Here is a 19,423-nt window from a genome sequence, read left to right as displayed (position 1 = left end):
ATGTAGGGGGAATTTATTGTTTTACATCTAGTATCCCAGAGAGGCGCAGGAATGTGTAGTGATGCCAGGTGTGACAATGTACTACAGGTTGATAGAATTTTACTGTTTTACATCTATTAATCCCAGAGAGGCACAGGAGTGTGTATTGTTGTCAGGTCATACTGCAAGTAGGGGAGATTTTACTGGTTTACATCTTGTATTGTCTTGAGGTCCAGGATTCTATCCTGATAACAGGTATACATCATATTGCAGGTGGGATGGATTTTAGTGTGTTACATCTAATATCCTAATGCATTCTGGTTTGTAGTGAAGCAAATTTTCTGGCATATTGTGTTCCTTTATAAGCAGTTACAACATCACATGTCACCATTTCTCTTTAAATCTATAGGTGCTGACTTTCTGATCAGCAGTAGACCAAAACACTGCAGTATTTACTCTTCACCTCCAATTATACCCTGTATTACCCATTCACTCCTTCTGTGCCCTGATGAACCTCAGTTACAAGCAGTATAGCTAGAATCTCTGTTCATGTATTAGCAAACTAGCATCAGGCTGAGGGAATTTAATATAGATGAGCACAGTAATTTTAAGATTACCTTTACTAGTGTACCAATTCCTGGGCTCCTGGCATCACTATTTTTGTTCTCCTTCCATTTTTATACACATTCATTGTACCATAGTTTTCCTTATAATGAGATTTCCCTTTATGGCTGAATTTAAAGTATTCCCATCATAACAGTGTATCTGCAGTAAAAGCTCATGTTACCTGGGTCTGGCCAGTTCAGCTAAAATTTACTGTGTTTTAATATTATAACCAGCTTTGGTTCTATTATTATTACAGGTTATGTGCTATGACTCTCCTTTCTATCATTTGTAACCCGAAAGGCATATGCATATATGTAAGGAGCGGTTATCATGTTAATTATAAATGAAACAGGTCAGTATGCAAAAAGTATGAACTGTACATGATAACCTTAGCATTTAATTGATAAACTGTTTTGTGTCATTTGTGAGGTAGTTTCATTTTGATAAGTCACTTCATACAAACCTTTTGTTTTTTTTTTTTTTCTACAGATCTCTCTAATCTTTCAATAAAAATTGAAGGAGATGAGGATCTCAATTTGGAAGGACAGGCTAATCTAACAAACCCATTCCTGTCTTGGCTTAGGCTGCATGATAAATGTGTCTCCGAGCTTGGATCAGAGGGATTCAAGACAGGGAGACACTACTGTGAGGTGGAAGTAGGGAACATGACTCAGTGGACTGTGGGTGTCACCACTAATTGCTTCAACTGGAAGAAGAGCTTCGCACCAAGACCTCAGGATGAATACTGGACTTTGAGCTTTATTAATGGAAATGAGTACATGACTAATGAATCACTACCAAAGTTTCTCATTTTGAGTGTGAAACCACAGAAGATTGGTGTGTATGTGGACTGCAACGAGGGACAGGTTTCATTTTATAATGCTAATGATATGTCCCACATCTACACTTTCACTGGTATCTCCACTGTCAGCACCAACCCAATTTTTCGCATTGCTTCCTTTAACTTCTTTCCTTTTCTTGCTTAGGTTGCTATAAATAAAGATCCCTAAAATTCTTTGATTTAAAATTGCAATTCTAACTTGAAATAATTATGTACTGATATTAAGTTTAAAATGTCTTTATTTTACTAAGAACATATTTGTAAAATCAACATAGAGAATGAAAATACAAGAACAGTTATTATTATATTGCATATATTATTATATATTATTATTATATAATATATTATATATTACAGTTATATTAGCTTATGATAGCATTACAGTGCATAAAATGTGTGAAACAATAACAAAGATCATGGTAGTGAAACATAAAAATAATGGGTTGTTGTTTTACATCCTGGAGATTTGGGATGTTTATATATCGCTTAGTAGCTCTTAGTGGTCTTATTTTAAAGTTAGATTTTGTATGTTAAACACGTTAACTTTACATCAGTATAACATCTGGCAGTACATGGATGTCAATGGCTTCAACAGTATAATGGCTTCATTTTCCAGAGCTTTTCTTTTTCCTTGCTAAATTATCTTTAATGCAAAACATGTAAAAGCATAACATGGTTCTAGTTAGTGTTATTTTGTCTTCTACATTTGTAATGCTGATAACATGTCCCATTCCTTGCAGCCCTGGTTTGTTTTTCTGTCATCAGATTCTCTCAGTGTATTATGCAATATTATATGAAATAATCTAGTAAATTTGCAAAAAAATGCACAATAACTGGAGAAAGCAATCATCTTGCCCATTTTAAATTCAGCTCTATCCAACTAGTTGAATCAGCTGTAGCTGTTAAAAATAAAAGCTACAATTTTGCATCCATTTTAATGGCACACAGGGCAAGTAAATTCCCAACATGTTTTAAAGTTAGTTCAAACTCACACCCCTTGGCAAATGTAGTCTCTGCATATCCTTGCATATACACTACAAAGAATGTTGACTCCTAAGTCCTTAAAGGGAAAAAAGGGACATAAGCATTTACTTACCATAATGCAATGCAGAAGTTTTGGCATGTGCATGTCCCATGCATGCCTAGTGCATTAGAAAGTTGCACACAGGCACAGAAGGTGATGCAAAAGACTCCACAAGGAAGAAGTTTGTACATACGATGATATTATTTAAAAAGGTAAGCCATGCACCCCGTCAGTGCAGGACTTCAATGCTTTTAGACCAACAATGGACAGGAAGGGACAAAAGATAGAGGTGTCTCTATTTACATAAAAAAACAAATGCACCTCAAGACTGTTCCGTCAGTTTGACTTGCTTAAGCTCATCCACATCCAAATAACTTTAGATAAATTGCTATGTCATATTTCCCCTCTATAACCAATGAAATCCATAATACATACTTAAATGTACTGGAGAGTTGTCCTTTCAACCTATCATATCCATGGGTGACTTTAACTGCCCCAATATAAACTGAGAATCATACACAGCCCTGATATACAAGCCCAAAGATTCTTGGACTTTGTAAATGCAAACACTTTATCCTTAGGAACCAACAACTATCAAATATTATTGGGAAGCATGGCTAGATATACAAACGCCCCTTAGGGTGATAGCCTGGTATTCAAGTATGGTATTCTGATTTCTCCTATATAAAATGGCATTGTATTATAGCAAAAACCTCCTTTCTGTGGACAATACAGTGTTTTCCCATGGTTAGGCTACTAATTTGATCACTTGGGCTACTTGCTCATGGTCAAATCACATTCCCCATAAAAAAATCCTATATTATCCATCCACCATCATGGATTACTACTTAAGTGAATGCCAGTTCTTCCCCCACTAGAGACAGCAAACATATGTTGTACAACATGGGCTACTCCTAAACTTCAAGCAGTCACCATGTGTACACCCCCTCTTAAAAGGAGATGTATTTGTGTTGTCACTCAGAGAGGAACATCCAGTTGTTGTTTTATATAAATAATAAGTGGTGTAGACTACTGGTCAGCGCTACAGAGTGGAACAATGATTGTACAGCCTGATCATTGATGACAGATCTGATGTGTATGCAGTATGTGTGGGTAAAGGAAAATTTAGTTTGTGGCATTAGGGCTATTAGATGTCTTATGAACTGGATGCGAGTTCCAGCCCTCCTGGAAACAGCTAACAGCTCACAAGCAAACCAACTCAAATGTCTTTGGATTGAAAAAATAGTCTCCAGTAGTCAAACGTCCTCCCAAAATTTCACGATTTATTGTTGAAATAAAAACCACACAAGGAACTGCCGTAAAACAGCTTCAACCACAAACTGCACGATCTACCTAGGTTTCGTCCGTAGACTTCTTCAGAATAATACACTCCATCATCTTGCCACTTAAATATCCACAGTGAAACCAATTAAACAATAAAACAATAATCTCTTAAAAGGGTCATCCTTATAAAATACACGTTTCTAAAATGCTGATGAAATGTGAAAATGAATAAATAAATGGATTAAGTTAAATGACAATGTGTATGTATTTGTAAACCTTAAATGTTTATATTATATGTGTATAATTAATGAAAATATGCATGTACATAAATATGTGTAAATGTTAAAATAAATATTAAAAATTAATAATTAAATAATAAATAATAAATATTAAATATTATGTAATATTAAATAAATAATATTCTTTGTATAACACCTGTACAAGAATAAATTGATTTTGTTTTGTTTTTGGAAGTTCAATAACTTATACTATATTAAATATGTATAATATCCATATGTATATTAAAATTATATCTCTATAAATTCTAAAATTGTGTTAAACTGTGTAAAAAACTAATGTGTGAAATTGATATAAATATATATACATCATGTTACAGTACATAGATCAACGCCCCTTGATGTTCTTAAGTTTTAAAAGGGGCTTAATGCTACAACATTCATTTAGTCCAGGAAAATTATAGGCATTTAAACATATTTGCCATTTTAGTTCACTTACATCCAAATCTACATCGGTTATTCTCCCTTGTGTATCCTTCACAACTTGGTTAATCACACAAAATTTAAATTCATGATCCCTGTTGTCTGTTTTGTGCCTCGCCAAAGCGTTAGAGGGCTTAAGATGTTTAATGTCCAACAGATGTTCTTTTATTCTGTCCCTAAAATGTCTGTTGGTCTTGCCCACGTAATATGCTTTACAATTTTGGCAAAAAGCCAGGTAAACCACGTTGGTTGTGTAACAATTGTAATGTCCAAAAATCCTAATATGTGTTCCATTAATAAAAATCTTATCCCCAGTGGTCTTTATGTGTTGACAAATCGAACACCTACCACATTTGTAATTTCCTTTGGGCCTGTTTGTGAAACTATTTCTATCACTATATTCAAATATATTCTTTAAAGATGCATCCTTCCTGTACACATATTGAATTCTACCTGGAAATAGTTGGGCCATGTCATTATTCAATTTAAATATCTCCCAATTGTTATTTAATATATTTTTTATTCTGTGTACATTATCATTGTAAGTAATAATATATGACAATTTAATCTTAACTTGATTTTGATTGTCATTTCTCATTGTTTGAATTTCATCATTCGTTAAACCTTCCGTATTCAAAATGGCCTTGTATGTACCCAATAATCTTTTACGCTTCACTTCCTCAAATACATCAGAACATAATTCAATGGGATAACCTCTGTTAATAAATAGTGTCACTATAAAAGACAATTCATCCTGAAAATCCCCATAGTCACTAACCATTCTGGCTGCCCTGACCATCTGTCCTTTTATAATAGCTTTCTTCTGATGGTCAGGGTGCCAGCTGTTAAATTGTAAATAGGAATTTGAAAAGGTGGGTTTTCTGTGTATATTAGATACCAACAACCCATCATCCTTATTTAAAGTTAATTTTACATCCAAATAAGTGATTGATTCAGAGTTGATTTCGTATGTAAATTTCAAAAACCAAATAGTGTTATTTATGTACTCCAGAAATCTCTTTAAACCACAATCATCACCTTTCCATATAAAGAAAATATCGTCCAAAAAACGACAATATGAATTTATGTATGTGTAATGTTCACTATTAAAAACAAAGTTATTCTCCCAATAGGCCATTACATAATTAGCGTAAATGGGGGCACATGCTGCCCCCATTGCTACGCCTTTGACCTGCTTGTAGTAATTTCCTTCATAATATATGTAATTGTTATTGAGAACCATCTCCATTAATCTTACCATTAAATTAATGTCGTCCTGCTCATACATTCCTGTTTCAAAAATTTGCTCCTCCAGCCACATCAAACCAGTGTCATGTGGTATTGATGTGAATAAGTTACAAACATCCACTGTAACAAACACATTGTCGTTCTGATATTTGTAAACCTTCATCCTATTCAAGAAATCCCACAAATCTTTCAAAATGTGGGAAAACTTCTTTATTCCGTTCTGCAAATGATGGTCCAAATATTGACTTATGAAGCAGGTTTTATTTCTTTTGCCATCCACTATTTGTCTAAATTTTAGGTTATCAAGTCCCTTGTGTATCTTTGGAATACCAAAGATACCACTAATATGAGGATAATTGTTACATAAAAAATTATAATCTTTTTCCGATATTTGTCCTTGATATAACATGTCTTGTAACCCCATGTCAATATCTCTATAGGCAATATTAATCTCATTTAAACTAACCTCCATATATGAGTCTTCCAATAACATTGTTGACATATAGGATATATAATCACTTTTATCCACCACCACAACACCATTACCCTTGTCGGGTTTCATGATGCGGATAGATTTCATTTCCTGTATATTATTCAACAATTTCTGTTCATCAGGGGTCATATTCATATGTTCATGCTCTTTGTATGTTCTAAAATATTCCCTAATATCTCTTTCACTGATTTTTTCAAATAAAGCCACCATTCCATTCATTGGTGGATTATACATACTAGGTTTAATTAAAGAGATATTTCTTTGTGTCTCCCGATTAATGTTGTTATTCTGGAATAAAATTTGTAGATTTATCTTTCTGGCAAATAATTTCAAATCAATGATAGAATTTACCAAATTGCCCTTTCTGCAAGGAACGAAATTAAATCCCTTTGAAAAAAAATTGGCATGTTCTATTCCTAATTTAACATTAGAATAATTATATACCTTAAAATCCTGAGTTGAATTAACAATTGTAACTGGGTTACTCAACCCTGTATTTGCCCTATATTCCTCACCAGATGGATTGTTGCTTGAATTTACCTGTGCTGTGTTTTTCATGTAATCCTGACTGTTACCCATATTCACAAAATCTAAAATACTCGTATTATAACCTCCATTACTGTGTATATCAAAAGTATTAAAAATATTATCACTGTCGTTCAAAACTCTATTATTAACATCGTCATTATGTACATCCTTGTTAGTATCATTAATTTCATACACATTGTCAACAATATCATAAGTACTTAAACGTAAAAGTCCGTTGTCAGTTAAATTAAAATTAACTGATGTGACCTCATGATTTACGTATGTGTCCATGGAAATGTTAATGTCTAATTGTCCGTCGTGTGTGGTCAGAATTCCATTATTATCAGCTGGAAGTAATGGGAAAATGTTGTCGGCTCTTACCTGGATTGTATTAACTAATGTCCCAAACGCGTTACCATCGTCGGTGTCTCCTGTAGTATATCCCACGAACTGTGGTTCACACATTAGTCCACCAATATCCTTGTAAACCATAGTCATATCTCTGTTGTCAGACTTTGAACCACAGCACTCAAATTCTGTGGCTCCTACTGTCCCCCTCACGTCTATCTGTACACTCCCCACGCGTTGTTGGTTGCATGTCAAAAAAACTGCTGCCTCTTCGGACGCGCTCCAAATGAATCGTATTCTTCTTTCTCCATGTTGTCCTTACGGTTTTTTAACCTCTCGGATCTCCTCGGAATGTCGTCCGTTGGGCTGCTATCCTCGCGGATCTCGCTATTACTGAACTCACGTTCCTCACGGGAAGTGACATCATCAAGCGACCCATGTCTTCCTGTATTGTTCCCTGCTGAATGGTTGCCATGGGTACCAACAGGTTTACTAGATTTGGGATATATATTACCGTTTTCGTAAATTTTAATATCACGTTGAATTTTCTTAGTCTTCTTAATAAAAATGTTGTCACAACTACTGTCCACTTCTTTGATAATATTAATATAGTTCGTGTAATATTGGTCGAACAATAAGTCTTCACTAATTTTATCATTTAATTCTTCCAATTCCTTTATCAAACCATCTATCTTGACCTCATTAAATTTAATCATAATTTCCATGATACTGATACCAGTCTTGTTAAATAATGCATGCAACTCCTTAAGCATAGGTTGGTTACTGTCACATCCATTAGGGTATCTCCACAAACGTAAACCTTTGGGCACAATACCCAATTCTATATTTCTTTTTAAGTAGCTGTTCTCCAACTGAGTCCATTTTAATTTAAACAGACTTCTCTCAAACAGTTTAAGAATATCCTTTAGCGGTCTTGAAACACATTCTCCTGCAATAGATTTAGTACGTTTATTTTCTCCATTAAAATTGTATTCATTGACTTTCCACATTTCACTGTTAGTGATGTTAACATTAACATTCCTGTTAGGCGCTGAATAACCATTGTTAGCTCTTTCATCCCTCTTGGTTATACACCGTGAATTCTCCGGTGTAGTCTGGGTAAGTGGCAAACCCAGACTTTCAGTCGAAGAACCGATAGGATTGCTGACTTCTTGCTGTAACAATTTTTGAATCAAAACTGAATGTTCATTAAGCTGTTCCTTGATTTGCTGTAACATATTTACCAGGTCAACCGGAGATGACTCGCCCTCCATTTTTCACACTAGGAACCAAAAATAATTACTCCAAACCGAATGAACTGGATGCGAGTTCCAGCCCTCCTGGAAACAGCCAACAGATTTTGTTTTGTTTTGGAAGTTCAATAACTTATACTATAATAAATATGTATAATATCCATATGTATATTAAAATTATATCTATATAAATTCTAAAATTGTGTTAAACTGTGTAAAAAACAAAAACAAAACAAAATCAATTTATTCTTGTACAGGTGTTATACAAAGAATATTATTTATTTAATATTACATAATATTTAATATTTATTATTTATTATTTAATTATTAATTTTTAATATTTATTTTAACATTTACACATATTTATGTACATGCATATTTTCATTAATTATACACATATAATATAAACATTTAAGGTTTACAAATACATACACATTGTCATTTAACTTAATCCATTTATTTATTCATTTTCACATTTCATCAGCATTTTAGAAACGTGTATTTTATAAGGATGACCCTTTTAAGAGATTATTGTTTTATTGTTTAATTGGTTTCACTGTGGATATTTAAGTGGCAAGATGATGGAGTGTATTATTCTGAAGAAGTCTACGGACGAAACCTAGGTAGATCGTGCAGTTTGTGGTTGAAGCTGTTTTACGGCAGTTCCTTGTGTGGTTTTTATTTCAACAATAAATCGTGAAATTTTGGGAGGACGTTTGACTACTGGAGACTATTTTTTCAATCCAAAGACATTTGAGTTGGTTTGCTTGTGAGCTGTTAGCTGTTTCCAGGAGGGCTGGAACTCGCATCCAGTTCATTCGGTTTGGAGTAATTATTTTTGGTTATTAGATGTCTTATATTCTAATTTAATGACACCAGAAATTAGTGTCATGTCATTTATATTACAATAAAAACAGGTACATTGTATTTTATAAAGAAGATTAAAATATCTGAATTACTAGCGTATTAATTTTTATAAATACATGTGTAAATATTATTAAAACTGAAAACAGTTGTTCATGAAATGGACCTTAATTTCAGTCAAAATATTATATTACTGACAAGATATTTCTTATTCTTCCAGAAATAAAATAAAAATAATATGAGACTAATCCATTTATGGTGAGAGTTTAATCACTGTAAAATGACTGTTTAAAATGAATAGACTTCAGGTTTATTTACTGATTTTCATAATACTGCATTATTTTATATAACCAGTATTAGGATCAGTTTGTGCAGGACACCAAAGGGATCAGTTTCAGAAGTAGAAATTGAAGTTGGATGTCTGAAAATGGAGGCATGCTATGTAAAATGACCAATATGAGATGGTGTAGTATGTGTCATTGATGTTTTAATGGCCTGCTTTTTTTATTATTCAGTATATTATATTATGGCCCTTAACCAGAAGAGACATCTGGTAGAGACCTTTGCAAGAAATAGGGACTCACAGCCTAACAGCACTCAGTCACTTACCATACAAGCCATGCACAGGTACCTTATGTGTATATTGTCACTTGTCCTTTGTTATGATACAAGACAAACAGGCGGGGTAGTGTGTTTATATGCTTTAATACATAGAAACACATCAGGATGGATAGCAGCAACATAAAATATGAACAAACTGACTAACTGACAGACTAATATATATATGCATGCTTACATCTCAACTGTTGTCTTCAAAATGGCAGTGTAGCTTGCATGTGCTCTGTATTTATACACATGTGTAAGCCCATGGAAAGCTTCTTAAAGGTATACTTACACTCTGAGCTACATATATGTGTATGGATTTCAAGTCTGCACATTTATCTTTGTGAATTGCTACTCTGTGCTGCCTAAAGACTTTAGAAATCAGGCCATCATGTCAGCGGGTAGATTTAATTAAACAACACCCCAAATGTGATAATACTGCAAAAGTATAAATGTATGAAGCCTAAATTAAGAAATGATTAAGGAAGAAAAATACAGATCTCCCATGCACATTTTAGTGAGTGATTCTAGGTCTTTAAAGGAAAACTCCACCTTCTCCTAGAGGTTAACTCAACTCTTAGGTTACTTTTCTTCCTACATTATGATTCCAGTACAGTGTAGGAACCTGAAACCTGCTTGTACTTTATAAAACTTTCATTTCCTCATTTTGGTATTAAAGTAAGGGAAAGACCACCCACTTTTTTAAGCTTAACTTCTCGCATGATTTGCAGAGGAATTTGTCTATACTTGCATAACACAGACAGAGAAATGTGTAGTCAAGAGCTCAGGCTGTTGTAAACAAGACAGGGAGATGTGAACCTGTTTTCCATTGTCTTTACTGCAGACAGTCTGAGAACTTACACTGATTCACAGCTGCTTCTAATATGTATCCATGCCATTCAGAGCAAAATAGAGAAATTAAGTCGGTCAATGGTTCAAAGGTAGTTGTCACCTCTTGACAAATTTATATAAGCAGCATCACAGTATTGAAATGCAAACATTTAAACTTTAAATGTCTGTTGTTTATACTACTTTACATTTTAAAAAGACTTGAATGTAGTATCAACGATGTCTGTGACATTCAGAGAAAAGTCAGAAAATATTTTTCTTGTAATTCTTGTAAAGTATCAACACATTTACCAAAGTGTAGGGGAAGGGACTTTCAATTCATCTTGGACTACAAAAGGATACTTTGAAAAAAGGCATGCAATTTAGCAAATGTTTTGGTTGCAACTTTATAATTCCTTAGTATAGTGTAAAACAAGCCCTAAGTCACACAAATGATGGCCATTCAAGAATGTTATAGACAGTATATAAAATGACAGTGACCAACACTAATCCCGCCATATGTCAATGACATGGGAGTACACCGCTACTTCTTTATGTTTAGTGTGACTCACATAAAGAAGACTTAAAATGGATTATGGGAAAGAGAAAAGTTTAAAGAAAAATAAGATCACATTGATATGTCAAGCCCCATTGATAGCCATTTTGCAGAAAGCATTAACATTCTGTAAGAAGCAGTTAGAGTGATTTTGCAAGGTTAAAATAACTCGGAAGACAGAGCTAGAGTGAAAAAAATAGATTTTTTTTAGTTCTAAGATGAGTTTTCATTTAATAATTTTGCTTTACATTTGGATGTTGATAATATTAAGATAACATCAAAAAACAGCAGTAAAAATACTCTGTACACTTTATTAAATTAGTAAACAAATAACTGATGAACACTTCTGCAAATAGTTCATGACAATGAAATAGGGTATAATGCCTTTTTTTTTTAAGTTTTCTTAAGATGATGTCATGTAATAGCCAACCAATCAAATTCCCAGTGCTGTAGAGACCTAGCTTTAAGAACAAGCTTTAAAGAACCCTTGTCATGTAGTCCTAATGATGGGTAAGCTTATCATTTTGTAAGTTGGCAAAAGTCTTTTTCAGATTTGAACAACAACAAAAATCTCTTTGTCTTGTATTCAAAATAACATCGTTTAAAATCTGAAATGTTTCCTTTAAAATCCAAACACATAACAGAATGCCTGTAAAATGCATTATTAAGATAGGGCATGTTTATGTTCATGCAAGCTATCATAATTTTATTTTACGTATCTTGCCTACAAAACAGCTGTTGCATTCAGTACATTTACCCTTGGAAATAACTTCTTCGGATTGTCATACTGTAAATTCTTTAACAACAAACATCTTTGTGGTAACAATATATGCAGCTGCATCTTTTTTTTCTCTTTCCAATGCTCCCATTAGGGGTCGCCATAGCGGATCATCTGTTTCCATTTCTTCCTGTCCTCTGCATCTTGCTCTGTCACACCAACCACCTGCATATCCTCTCTCACCAGCTACATACATACATGTACTCCATTTTATGAGTTTTGTGATCTGCTAAATGCTTGTATTCAATAATTATTTTAATATTTCTAACTATTTTGCATGTAAACAAGTACCACAGCTGATGTGTATACCAAGACTGTAAAACAGAGCCCAAAATTTGTCAATACAAATGTAATTAATTTGCAATTAATCAGAATTTTAAGGCTTACTGCTAATGAAAGGAACTGATTTGAATGGTGAGGTGTACAAAAAGGCTTTTTTTGGAAAGGAGGTACACTAGCACTGAGGTTAGTGAGTTAATCAAGATGCTGAAAAAGGAAAAGAAGGCAAACCTTAAATCCTTCATGGCTTAACATGCCTTAATTTCTAACCATAAAACAGTTTTAGACTCACTCTTTTGATTTAGTAGAATTCAATTAGAATGTTTCCAATAACTGATGTACTTTATTAGGGAGCAAAACCTAATGCCACTAATAGGTGATCGACCCTGTTTATTTATAGAAAATAATGTAAAAAATAAAGCCCTGATTGAGTCCCATGTAATCCAAGTTCAATTAGTGGCTTGGTTGTTTGATGGAGCTGGCAAGAAATGATGGTTAAGGGGAAGTTTGGGACACAGCTTTTTACATGATGACAAGTACCTTCAAAAGAGGGCTTTCAGTAGATGTTAACAGTCATTGCAAGTGATGAGGAGATTGTACCCAAATGAAGGCATTTTAGCCCTTGTTAGTGACACAAATTACTCATCCCTCCACCAAGGGTTATATTATAGCCTCTCACATATTCCCTTCTAAGTTTGATATCAATAAAGGGCACAATACACAATCAGGCCTTGTAGCTGTTGAATCATGGCTAGTCTGGACATCTCTTTCCTATGTGGTTTTGTAAAAACCCACCAAAAGAGAACAAATGGGGTCAAGTTCATTGGGGAAGATGCTTGATGGTCAATAGGCATGGGAGAAAAGGAGCCTAAAGAAAATAGCTTGGAATTAAAATGTTAATTGACTCTTAACTTCTGGAGCTCATACATATCTATGTACTATATGCATGGTCTGTAGTTTTGTGTCAGAACAGAGTGTTTTGTACATTCTATTACCAAGACAACATTTGTTTTTAAAGGATTTAGAGCATGTCAAACAAAAAGAATTATTTATCTTGATCAATGTATCAGGTGTGACAGTTTTTATGTATGCAAAATGGGTAACATTTTTTGAGAATATATGACAATCGATATGCCCAAAGTAAAGGGGAATCTTGCATTTTATAAACATTCTGTAATATGTTTGGATTTTAAAGGGATTAGATCACAGATTTTGGGTTATAATTTTAAATTCAAAAGAAGAGAATTTTAATTTATCCTTAGAAACTATAGAATTGAATTACAATATGATTATGCATAACCAGGGCTCAGTGCTTGGGTTTTAACACATTGACACCTATAGCAAGAATCATACTGTGTTCTTCATGCCTGCAGTTTTGTTTCTGTGAATTGCCTTCTTTCATTCAAACTGAGAGAGCACATACATTTTACAAAATAGCATAGTAACAGTACTGAATTTGCTGTATTCATTACTATGATTAGCAAGTTGAATTAATAGGATTTAAATTAAAAATAATTAAACTTAAATTAAAATTTGCTTTACATGTTTAATGTTAATGTTTTTCACACATCTAGCTGTAGCTGTTACTGAGAGCCCCAGCCAGTTGATATCAAAACTGTCAGCACACAGTAATCTTGTACCACATTAACTGAGTGTTAGTAGGTATGACTATGTTAAAGCCAACACTGAAATCATGTTTATCAAATGATTTATAAAAATAATTGTATGCTAAGAGTATATATTCTCCATTCTGATGGAGGTATGGTCCTCCTAGATGTTGATTACATGTATAGGATCATATGATCATAAGAGGTTACCAGGCTATTGGCCCAGGGGCCCTTGTAAGCCTAGCCAAGAGTTTAGACCATGTTTAGACAAGTTAGCACCTGATGCCCCTGTTCAGCAGGGACACAGGTGGAATCCCAGGGGTATATTTTCTGTTTCCCATCCAGATATCCAGGTTGCACTTAAAAAGGGGTAAAGAGGTACTCTGCTTGATGTGTAGAGGGAGTCTATTCCATAGATGGGGGAGTCTCTGGGACACAAATCTGTCATGCCAACAAGTCCTGTTGATGTTATAGACTAGGTTGAGGCTGCACGTGTGAGTTACTAGAGTGGAGCTTGACTTGCGGTAATGTAGCAGTCCCATCAAGGTGGGGTCTATGATTTCCTTGTATGCCAGACAGAGGTCACCTCTGAGGAGTCTGTATGAGACTGAGTACAGGGATAGGGCCTTTAGCCTATTTGTGTATGTGTATGGTAGATGTTTGAGGCCCTGGATTCACCTGGTGAGGAACCTTTGTGGTCTCTCCAGCTGCTGCATGTGCTTTGTGAGGTACATGCAGAAAGGGGCATTATACTCAATAATGGGCCTTATAAGGGAAGAATAAAGGGATGTTATGTCCTCTTTGTCCCTGGATGAGATACCCTTACTTGTGAGGATGGTCATGTAGAAGGCTTTCCATACATAGGAAGCAAAATGGTGGTCAAAAGTCAGTTTGCTCTTAACCCGGGTGCCCAAATCCCTCACAACTGATTGCATGCTTAGGACGTTGTTATTAATGTGATCATTTGTGGGGATGTCGCTCTCCCCAAAGGGGATGATGATGCATTTTTTGGTATTCAGCTTGAGACCATGTTTCTGGCACCAGTCATTTGTTTGAGTGAAACCCTCTTGGAGGATGTCCACATCACTAGAGGAACAGATGACATCACCCAACTTGAAGTCATCTGCAAACTTGATCAGCCATAGCCCACTGGTTTTGGTCTGCACCTCAGAAAAGTATATCCCAAATAACAGAGAACCCAAGACCAAACCCTGGGGTACGCCGCTTATTATGGGTCTACTGCTTGAGGTGGCTTCCCCTATTTTAACTAGGTGGGTTCTGTCAGTGAGCCAGTTTGCTACCCATCTGGCAACATATGGATTGATGCCTAGTTGAGAGAGTTTATCTATTATGCCCGAGTGAAGAATAGTGTCAAAGGCTTTGGCCAGGTCAAGGTAGGCTATATGCACTGTCTTCCCCTCATCCATGGTTTTGATGACTGTCTCAAAGAAGTTGACCAAATTTAGCAGACATAACTTCCCCTTCATGAAGCCAAACTGTGTGGGATGAAGTGTTTGAAGGTTGCCAATGTCCTTGTTAATGAGGTTCATGATGATCCATTCCATGGGCTTGCAGATGAGGCTAGTTAGGCTGATGGGTCTATAATTTCCTGAATCAGTGGATGCTCCACCTTTCAGCTGGAATGAAGCTGGTACTCAGGCTTTGGTTGAATAGGGAGCCTAATGATGCTGCAAGTTCCGGCCTGAGTTCACGTAGGATGCAGCCTGGGATGTTATCGGGTTCCATGGAGGCTGTATTTTTTGCCTTTGAGAGAGCAGTGATGACCTGCTACTTAGATATAAGGGGAAGGGGGCAGGTACTAGGGATGTCCTGATTTACTCATGGGGGACAGAGAGGTGAAGTTTTGCTGAATCGGTCAGCCAGCAAGTTTGCTAGATCAACGGCATTTGTATATAGGGTGTCCTTGACCACCAGTTCTGAACAGATCTGGGTGCTTTTTTTGAGGTTGCAGACATATTTGAAGAAGGCCTTATGACTGTCTGTAGTAGATATGGCCAGTCTGGACTCAAAGTTTGCTTTGGAGGATTTCACTAGTGCTCTTACTTTCTTGCTCAGGCTAAGGAGACATTGCTGCCAATTGGGCACCTGCTCCATCTTGGTCTTGGACAGCAATTTTTTACTTTTGTTATAGAGTTTATTTATTGCAGATGTCCACCAGACAGGTTTACTCTTCCTTGTGGAGGATTATTTAGTCCTGTTGGGTATTCCTGATTCCATGCAGCTATATAAATGCTTGTATAGTGCTTTGGTGTAGTTTTGGATATTGGTGCCAGTTCCTACAGGGGGGGTTGTGAAGCTGTTTACATCATCCCTCAGGAGGCTGTAATTAGCTTTGGAGAAGTTTTTTTGTCTGATCCTAGCTAAAGGGGGGTTGGGGAGATGGTGACCTTGAAAGTGACCGCTTTATGATCAATCTTACCAGGGAGGATGATACTATAGGGATGCTGCAGTGGTTACTCATGTTGGCATGAGCAGTTCTTCCAGTCTATGCTTTGGAAGTTAAAGTCACCCAGGATCAGGGTAAAGAGTAGAATCTTGATAGTGGTCCATATAGGTGGATTGAGCATCTAGAGTCATATTTTTGGGCTGGTGGCTAGCTATGATTTGAATAGGGGTCTTGTCAATGGTTAACTGCACCTGGAGTGCCTTCCTGTGTATCATACTGTTTGACCAGCCTAGATGTGTGTATGTCTTTAATGTATATTGAAACTCCACCTTCTTTGGCTTTACTGCCCACAGTTTGTGATCTAAATGTATGATGGGATGAGTAACTAGGTAAGGCTGGGGTGCTCTCCACAACTTTGAACCAGGTTTCTGTGACTGCACAGATGTCAGCATGTTCCAGATTTAAGAAGGATTGCAATAAGTGCAGTTTCATGTTTAGACTCCTAGAATTTAGCAGCATGACTTTAATTTTGTTTTGTTGAAATTTGTATGTTGGTAGTTTTAACCTCATCACTTATCCAAAAAAAGGCACTATGGGGGAGGCAAGAGCCTTTGCCAGAAGTCTAAAGTCCAGGTGAGACAGATGCAGGCCATCTCTGGCAAAGCATCATGGTCTGTCAGTAATATCTTCCCAGGCTATCAGGTACTGGATCCCCCTGGAATGACTCCAGAAACTATGCCAATTGTTAAAGTCAATCATTTTCTGTTTGTATTGAGGCATCATTCTGGGTGACGGCAGAATTCTGCTTAAGGCTAGGGACATGCCTGCCTGGGACACATAATCAGTGAGCTCAATCATGTCTCTCTTCATATAGTGTAGAGAGGTATGTCTCAAGTCATTCACTCCAACATGGACTATGACAGAGTCATAACAGTACCTGTTGTTGAGAGACTTGAATGCGTATGTGATATGGCAGATTCTAACACCTGACAGACAACCTGGTGAGAGGCACATCTGTGTGTCTCAGAATGGAGTCTCCTGTGACTAACATGCTGGGTTTATGGTGAAGCCTTGGTGGCTGTGAGAGACAGGTGTGTGGACTATCCATAGTATGTGGTATGGAGGGCTGTGGAGATCACGTGTGTTTTTGCCTCTGAGGTCTCCTTTGTTTGGGTATGTTTGTGTGGAGGACCTCCGCATATGTGGGTGTGTGCTGTGTAGGTGTGTAGATCTACAATCATATAATGGCATGCATGTCTGCTGACCTCACAAGATCCAAAAATTGTGAAAGTTTTAAAACATGAGGAGAATAAGTCTAAGATGACTTCCCTGTTAGTTTAGCAGAAGCAAATCAGTGTAGAGTGGGAATGGAACTAGAAGTAGATAAAAATCTGGCAGCAACTGAATGTACCAAAAACACTAAAGAAAGAATATAAGGTAAAGGATCAGATGGGAAGGCAAGAAATGTAGATAATGCATAAATATAGTTGCAAGTGTAGAAAACTGGTGGATCAACCTCATGTTGATCAGGATCAAACACAGGAATAGTTAAAGGGAGGTGAATTTAAACCAAAAGCCAAAAGGTTAATGTTGGTGGCTCAAGACAGTGGACTGCATATATGTTGGTTTACAAAGTCCATTGAACATATGGGAGAAACAGACAAATGTAGGTTTTGTAAAACAGAATTGCACATCTTGTTGTTGGTTGTGATATACTAATGGTAGAAGGACTGTATACTAAAAGGCGTAATAATTTGACGTTGGGGATTGTGTAAACATTATAATATAGAAGTAGCTGAAAAACACTGGAAACATGAGTGGCAAAGCATTATAGAAAATAATGAAGTTTATATCACACAGGATCACCTGTTACCAACAGTTCAAAAAATAGATGTGAGAAAGCCAGATAAAGTAGTCCATGAAAAGAAGACAAAAGTAGCACCAATCAGAAAAATTGCTGCAGTCAGTGACTACAGTGTCCTACATACAGAGAGGTATAAAGTCATAAAATATGAGTAACTACAGGCAGAAATGAGAGCAATGTGGAAAAAGGATACCCAGACAGTTCCAATAGTAGTAGGCGCAACAGGTCTTATAAAAAAAAAATAGAGTTGTATTTAGAGATGTTACGGATACATGAAACACCATATGAATTGCAGAAGGAATCAATACTGGGCACATTCCCAGTGCCGCAAAGAGCACTTCTGGCTAACATCAATGACTGAAACAATAATCTCTGTAGGTTTTCTTTTGTTCTTGTAATGATCCCGGTGGTGTGCAAGAACTGTATTTTATTGTTTTTTTTTTTTTTTTCAGATTTTGTATTTAATCCAAAATAAGGATATAAGACCTGCCCAATTCAACAGTGCAGATCACAACCATTACCATATTCCAGATGAAGCTTTAATACTCCTCAAAACAGTCTCAGTGGTTCTGCAATAAGTCAAAATTTTAATATATGTTAATGTCTTAAACATATTTTTGTAAAACATCTATATGTAATAGGGTGCACCCACACCACCAAGCTGAACTCCTGCTCTAGTCCTTCCCCTTCTGTTCTTTACTGTCTCCACGTAGCTATTCTATCACAACATCACTTTCTATACTGTTATCTCCTCTCCTGGTCTTTGTTTTTTTTCCCTAAACCACAGCTAATCCCACTTTTCATCACAATTACATTTACTGCATTCATACTTAATGCTGTCCTTCTGTCCTTAGGTGGGCACTGTACTAATATCTCCCATTTCAGTTAATATAGTGATTGCTACCCTCCTTACATTAGTACCACAGGCTAGTCTTCCAGAGCTATGTTTAGTTCTGTAGCTACCAGCTACTTCTCAGTAACAGATTTTGTTACCTTACATCCCCTTCCCTTAAATACATTAGTAGCAGACTTTGTTCACATTTTCTTGCAAAAGTATAGCCCTGCTTTAACTTGCCAGTACTTAAAGCTTCATTGATTGTTTTCAGCTGTCTGCAGCGATCTGGTCCACCAAATGTTTGTGTTGACCATACGTAGCACTTCCTACATACAGTTTATACATTTTACTTTCATTTTCCATCTCATAATGCCTTGAGGCATTTAAAATTCCCTTATGGAATTCCACACCATCTCTTGTCTCTGCAGCTCTTCTCCCATTCCCGTACTAGTCTCGGAGATGTGCAGAAGTCATATTTT

General features: G+C 36.0%; 1 protein-coding gene across 1 annotated transcript in view; it reads left to right on the top strand.

Moving 5' to 3' along the window:
- The window catches only part of LOC122813681 (zinc-binding protein A33-like), a 213,216-nt gene extending 210,154 nt beyond the window's left edge, over positions 1–3,062 (top strand). Inside the window, exon 6 of the mRNA XM_044086131.1 lies at positions 1,075–3,062. Within this exon, the coding sequence (XP_043942066.1) occupies positions 1,075–1,571 (497 nt within the window). The 3' untranslated portion in view covers positions 1,572–3,062. The remainder of the gene's footprint in view (positions 1–1,074) is intronic.
- The last annotated feature ends 16,361 nt before the right edge of the window (positions 3,063–19,423 follow it).

Source organism: Protopterus annectens, chromosome 10.part0 (genome assembly GCF_019279795.1).
Source record: "Protopterus annectens isolate FY-2018-M chromosome 10.part0, PAN1.0, whole genome shotgun sequence".
In the NCBI taxonomy this organism is placed as follows: Eukaryota; Metazoa; Chordata; order Ceratodontiformes; family Protopteridae; genus Protopterus; species Protopterus annectens.
The sequence above is the reverse complement of the archived record's forward strand: the minus strand, read 5'-3'. Positions and strand labels throughout refer to the sequence as shown.